This window comes from Poecilia reticulata, linkage group LG13, assembly GCF_000633615.1.
Source record: "Poecilia reticulata strain Guanapo linkage group LG13, Guppy_female_1.0+MT, whole genome shotgun sequence".
NCBI classification, from domain to species: domain Eukaryota; kingdom Metazoa; phylum Chordata; class Actinopteri; order Cyprinodontiformes; family Poeciliidae; genus Poecilia; species Poecilia reticulata.
In genome coordinates, this window is record NC_024343.1 from 26,420,841 (window position 1) to 26,427,755 (window position 6,915).

General features: G+C 39.2%; 1 protein-coding gene across 7 annotated transcripts in view; it reads left to right on the forward strand.

The window, feature by feature from the left end:
* frya (furry homolog a (Drosophila)) overlaps positions 1 to 6,915 on the forward strand; it is a 54,380-nt gene that overhangs the window by 1,840 nt on the left and 45,625 nt on the right. For 4 of the 7 annotated variants that reach the window (XM_008426262.2, XM_008426265.2, XM_008426264.2 and 1 more), the window contains exon 1: positions 5,311 to 5,676. The exons of 1 other annotated variant lie outside the window; for it this stretch is intronic. In XM_008426262.2, coding sequence (XP_008424484.1) covers positions 5,496 to 5,676 — 181 coding nt within the window. In that variant the 5' untranslated portion in view covers positions 5,311 to 5,495. Of the gene's footprint in view, positions 1 to 5,308; positions 5,677 to 6,915 lie in introns of those variants that run through there. 2 more of the 7 variants (XM_008426272.2, XM_017308166.1) reach the window with 1 other exon arrangement.

The following is a 6,915-nucleotide window of genomic DNA, read 5'->3' on the forward strand; positions in this document are numbered from 1 at the left end:
TTTTTTGGATTATAGTCTCACTTGTTATTGAGATACATCCATACCTCTGGTTTCTGCAGTTGTTGTGTAAGGCAGGCAATACCTTAAAGAAATGTTTTATTGACATCCTTTTTGAACGCTACAGGAATGTGAATGTCAGTTTGTTTTTCTGTTGACTCACAGACATATTCCATCCTCACACTGCACGGCACTTCCTGTGATTGTTTGGTTTTTATTCTGCAAAGCAAACCTGTTTGTGCTAAGGTGCTGAAAGTTTAGTTCAACTTACTTAAGGTTGTTGTCACTCTAGGGAAATCAGACATGTTTTGAACGTTTTTCATTGTGAACCAAAAATATTTTTGGATGGGAAACCCAAACAGAATTTTAAAGGATCCATCATTTCTAAAAAGTTGAGTTCACTGACACTGCATGCATCAAGACATTGGATGCAAAGATGTTTTTGGGTTTTTTAGCTACGCAGCTCCATATTTATCATAATTTTTAGTAAGTCGATGCATCTGTGCTGTGCTTATTTCTGAGTATACAAATAAAGACTACATTTTCTGTAACCTCCATCAAGAACAATCTAAAAAAATTTCAAAACAAACCAAATGGGTAGAGAATTTAATCTGATACTTGAGAGGATAATCGCCTCAACTGACTACACTCAATGTTCAGCTCATCTTTCCTTTTGCAGGACCTGCATTGTATGTGTTCAGTAAGAAGTTCCTCTCTTATCAGGCAGAGAATAGGAAGCCAGATCGAGGAACAGGTGCTGTTTGTCGCCTTGTTTGCAGCCTTGAATACTGCTTTTGTGTGCCGATCGGAGCTGAGAACAGAATATGTGACCCACTGAATAATTACTCTCTGAGAGTGCTGACTTGCAGTTGGTTGAGCCTTTCTTTAAAACAAAGTAAAGTCAACCAGTTTGAGCAATTCAGTTAAGTTTGCTCAAACTGGTTGAACAAACTTAACCTAACAAACCTAGCAAACCTAACATCAATTAGTTTTGATGTTTTTGCACACCATCAATTCCTCCATTTGTTGCATGAGTGTGGCATTTAAGAGTCCATCAGCATTGCTGGAATTAACCTTCAGCTGGTTTGCGCTAACATTAGGAACTTATGTGCATCCATTATTCATGATGCTCTGCTCTGCCGGTGCAGATCTAACTGTGTCTCACCATGGAAACAGCCCTCTGGCTCCACCAGGGGGTATTGGTTTCAGCAGCCATGTCCTTCTGTCCCCAGCTCTCTTTCTAGTTCAAGTGGCCTGATCTGCCCAACATGAAGAAACAAAGTTAAGACGCTAAAACATCAGACACCAAATCTGGCTTCTACCTAAGCAGAAGTTCAGATAAGTTGAAGTTACAGTTTTTTTTGTTTGTTTTTTTAAAAGTTGAATCACAAAGCAAAGCTCTCTTTTTACCTTTCCATCAATGTTCAAACCCTCTCATTTGGCCATGAAATATAAATCACAAACAACAGGAGGATCAGATACAAGCTAGTAAAATGCTTTTTTTTTTTTTGTAGAGTGGCTGGACTCAGCATAAGAGATAAAAAGAAGAGCTCTAAAGGGAGCAGTCACTGCACCTCCAATTCAAAAGGTCTTGTACTTGTAGGAGATGCCAATAGGATGTCTGTATATGTCTTTCAGATCCTACTTAAAGGCGTATACATCACTTTTGGCCTAGAAATGTCTCGAGAAAGTCTTTGGATTGAGGAATATTTTTTGTTGGACCAACAGAACCAAAAATCCAGATAGATGGACTGACCAATATAATAATAATCAGAATCCATCATTTTTCCTGAAGGATTGCAGAACAGCAACAGTCCTGTTACATAAAATGGACAAATCTGTTTCATCAAACCAGTTAGGTCCACCATGCCTCCACCTGCACTACAGCCTTTACCACTTTTCATCTTTCTCTGGTTCACACACCTGGATGAAATCAATGGTTCATAACCGGCCCTTTACAAGGTTGCCTTTCTAAAATCTAATGTCACCTTGCAAAAGAACAAAAGAAATATTCCAGAATTAATATACAATTATTTAAAAAATAAGTCAGTAAAACAACTGACTACAGTGAAATCTATGTAAGTAGTGACTGTACTTGATTGAACAGGTGTGTTTTGAGCTGTTATTCAAATGAGGGAAGAGAGTCTATATTCCTAATGACTAGAGCAAGGGAGTTCCAGAGCCAAGGAGCACAGCGGATGAAAACTCTGTTCCCCGTAGCGACAAGATGGCCAGCAGGAACCGTCAGATGAGTGGCAGACAAAGATCTGTGAGAGAGCACGAATCAGTGGCGATGCAAAGCAGGTCACACAAAAAAGGAGTTAAAATTAAAATGGTAAAGTTGACCCAAGCTTACAGGAGAAACCATGACCAAGACAGTCACAAAGGAGGATACGTTAAAAGAATGAATTGGGTTTGGAGGAAATGTAGAGCAGGGTGTCATCTGCGTAACAATAAAAATTGATATTACTTTTGTGGAATATGTGGCCAAGAGGGAGCATGAAAATAATGAATACAAGCGACCCTACTGCAAAACCCTGAGACACGCATGCAGAAACTGTAAAAATATAAAGCTTAAAGACTGGGATGTATGTTGGATAAACTGCATGCAGCTTAGAATGTGAGAGGTGAACCAGGTGAGAGGAGTATGACGTGTCAATGGATGATAATCTATTATGGAGGATATTATGCGAAATGGTATTTCAGCTGCCATCAAACGGCCATTCACTGGTGATCTATAATAAAGCAGTTTCTGTCAAACCACACTGAAATTGCCCATAAAACTTGTGCTTATTGAGGTGTGAGAAGAGTTTGGAGCTAACAACTTTCTGAAGGAGTCTTGAAACAAAAGGAACATTTGATACTGGGCGAAGATTATCAAAGTTATTTGAATCTGAACTGAACCAGGCTTTTGAGAATGGTAATGTTTTCAGAGATGAAGGAACAATTTCAGAGTTAAGAGAAACGTTTATAATAGTGGTTATGAGAGCAACCACTGAAGGAAGACAAGCTTTAACTAACACTGTTGGGAGAAGGTCAAGCTGGCAGGTGGACGATTTTGATTTTTGAATGATACTTGATACATTAATTATGAAAGGAGGAAGAGTGAAACTTGGAAATATCCGACAGAAAGACAGCAAGGAGAACAGAAAGTCAACTTCAGAGTTACCTGTTCCGAGAGGGGTACTTTTTTGGTCGATATCAAACATTTTCAAAGTGAAAGTCAGCAGAGGTACATATGGGAGGGAAATCAACAGAGAAAGAGAAAATGAAGACTTTGAGTTACCTTCACTAAAACTGATTAAGCAAGTAGTATGCAGATTTAGCTGAGACAGAAAAATTCTTATAAAACAAAATATGATTGTTATTCCAACTGATGTCTGGTTTCCTTCATCAGACATCAGTTGGCTTCCTTTGACTTTGATATGATGCAGGTTGAGCATAAGCCGTGGAAATGAGCGAGAAAAAGAGACAGACCAGAGTTTGAGAGGAGAAAATGTACTAAGAAGGTTTTGGAGGTAAGGAGTTCAGGCAATATCAGCACAACATAGATTTCAACCTAGCCGGTTGCGTAAAAATCAGTGAAATGAAAGTTTGCTTTGAGGAAGATAAACAGATTTGTTCCATTTCAAGTTCTGAAGACAATCATTTTCCTGGTCACTGCTTGATTTAAGCCACAGCATCCATTCATCATGGCTTGTGGGCCGTCAGAGACACATACTGTTCAGAATAACCACATTGCGGCTGAAACTTATGAGGTTGAATCTCATGCAGCTGGAATACTTACTCTGACTGTAAAAAAAAAGAAAGGGGATAGAATGTCTTCGTCTTTCATGAACACAACGCGTTCATGTAAACCTCTGGTTCAGACCCTTAAGTATCCAGTCATTTGGCTTCATTTAGAGAATCAGATAAAAATGTGTTATATGTTATATATTGTATATATTTTATATAACTATTATTTAACATTTCCTCAGTAACTTTATGTAATTTTACCTTATTAAAATTATTTTTTTACAAATATTTTTTATGCTGTGTAGTTTGGTTATGAAGCACTTTGGTTTACATCAATAATTTTTATATATGCAATACAAATGAAATTGAGTCTAGCTTTAGTAAATTAAAATGCACAGATGTCGTAAAAAGCAAAGATTATAAAAGAGAATCCCATTTTATGCTAATGTGTTGCTGCTGCATGTCCTAAATCACTGCTTTGTACTTTTAGATTTTAATATTTTAAAAATGTGTGACTCCAGAAGTTGACAAATGACATTGACTGAAATCTGACTTGTCACTAGGGGGCACACTTTAACTGTATCATAATAAAGTCAAAACGACCCTTCTCAGCTACTTGGACCATTTCCTTTCAGGTATTGAGCGATTTCATTACTTTGTATCCACAAAAACTTAAAAAGGCAAATTTCTAATAAACATGGCACGACAATTATGTTTAATTAGAAAGGTTTTCCTTTCAAGTCTTTCCTCCTTCCTCTCTACAGGTTGCAATGATTCAGATTCTCATGCAGTTCTTATTCTTCTTACGAGTTTTTATTTGGAACATGTTTTCTTTTTGGCTTCTTTTTGTCTTTGTCAAACTTTATTGAACGTGTGTGTGTGTGTGTGTGTGTTCAGTGAAGTTTAAAAATAATTTTGATAATTTTGTACCTAATTTCCCCCAGCAGCATAAAGAAAAGTGTGTGTGTGTCCATTTTGTTTCCCCCTGCTTGAGTTTCCTCCTAAAACTGAAAACGCCTTCATGTTACGGACATACACTGGCTGTTTGTCTTGCTGATGTCTCTCAGACTAGGAAAAACTGGTTCATGATGTAGGTGTGTCCACTTAGCGGTTTAAAAGGAAGAGAAAAAAGTCAATGTAGAGTAAGCTGCAGTCTTTGCAAAGCTTTCTCTGGGTTTATGGCTTCAGTTCTGCTTAGAAAAAGAACATTACAGGCCTAAAGAATGAAGACAAGTTTTGGAAATAAAGATGTTTCTATTTGGTTGTCAAACCTTTTAAGAGAAGGGATGTGTTTTCCAAGGAGTAGAACATGTCTGTTTGGATTTTTGATGTGTGGACTCAAGACAAATACAGGATATTTATTCAGGACGGCCTCCTGAGCTTACAGTAGGCCGGGATGTTGGAGCTGTCAGAGCAGTTTCTCTTTATCCTTTTCCCACCCTCTTTAGTCATGACTTTGCCCCTCTCCTCTCTGCCTCTTGCCTTTTTTGCTGAAAAGAGGAGGGGCTCCTCAAGTAATCCAATAACTACCCGGTGCATGAATGTTACTGTTGCTGGACTTCCCTGACAAGTGCAGAGGTTAAAACGTATCAAGAGGCTGAAACTGAGGAGGTTGGCTGCATCTCTAAAGTCAAGATTATAGTTGGCAGAAGAAAAGTAAGTGGAACATCGGCACTGGTGTCTAGTGGAAAAACGTTGAAGCTGCTTCCAATGAGTCTATTAAAAGTCCTGAAGAAGAACCTTTGGGCTTCCCGTCGTTCAGCATGTCTTTAGAAGAAAATCCTGTGAAAGACACAGCTGAGATGGAAGCAAGTCGTTCCAAGGAAGTGGGTGAAGTCTTCCTGAGCCACATTGCCAGTTCACCCCTGGATCCATTCCCACCCAAAGATTTCAGAGGGAAGTTTAAAAAGATGCGTCAGAAGAAGAGGCCCACCATTCTTGAAAGTAGGTCCTATTCCAAACTGTAAGATTTCTGTTTTTCAATTGGTAAAAATGTAGAGGGTAAAAATAATGAAGAAGTGCCTTACTGGTACTTCTGTTGTTATTTGCATCACTTTGGGAAATTCCTCACCTCCCTATAGTACGTGTCATCTTTACACAGGAATCTGGTGGGTTGTTAATAATGGACTCAGACACTGATGCAATACAGTGCACATTTTCTATGTAGTTTGCCTCACTGTCACAAGTTAGCCCTATATCGTACTATACTTCCCCAAATTTCTGACCATATCCACCTTCTAGTGAATATGAGTCGCAAAAACAAGCAGTGACTTGAATTAAAAAGATCACACTTAACGAGGAAGATAATGTAACGAGGAGGAGCAGAGAGGGAAGGGAGTAAAAAGTTTCAACTTGATAACCACAGAAATGGCTCAACCGGACAGACATACCTTACATTCCTCAACTTCATCAGAGCTTGATAATACTTTTAATAAGTACTTAATGTGTTCGTGGCTTTGCTCACTTACATTAAACTGGAAAAAGATATTTACGATATTTTTTTATAGTCTGCAAACTATATTTAACGTACTGACATGATGTTTTAAGTGTACAACAGATGGCGGAAAAAGGTGTCATTACAGTATGTTACTATGAGAGTGCTGCTGTGGAGGTTCAGCTTCTTAATATCTGACACTGATCCGCTACTTCACCAAATGTTGCTTTCTCTGTTTTGTTGTAGTGACAGGTGTAGATAAATCTGAATAAGGTTTTACATCATATCCATTGACTGAATTTCCTCACAGCTGCATCTCTTTTTGATAAACAGTCACTTCAAATAAAATGTTGTTGTACAAAAGGGTTAATGCTGCTTTTTAAGTGATGTGAAAACATTTATGGTACTCTCCTGTTTAGAATCATGTGTATTTTTGCGATAAAACTTAAATGTTTGCACTTCATCCGGGAGGGACTCGGAGTAGAGCCGCTGCTCCTCCACGTGTAGAGGAGCCAGTTGAGGTGGCTCAGGCATCTGGTAAGGATGCCTCCTGGACGCCTCCCTGGTGAGGTGTTCCGGGCACGTCCCACCGGGAGGAGGYCTCGGGGAAGACCCAGGACACGATGGAGGGACTATGTCTCTCGGCTGGCCTGGGAACGCCTTGGGGTTCCCCCAAAGGACATGGAAGAAGTAGCTGGGGAGAGGGAAGTCTGGGCCTCCCTTCTGAAGCTGCTGCCCCTGCGACCCGA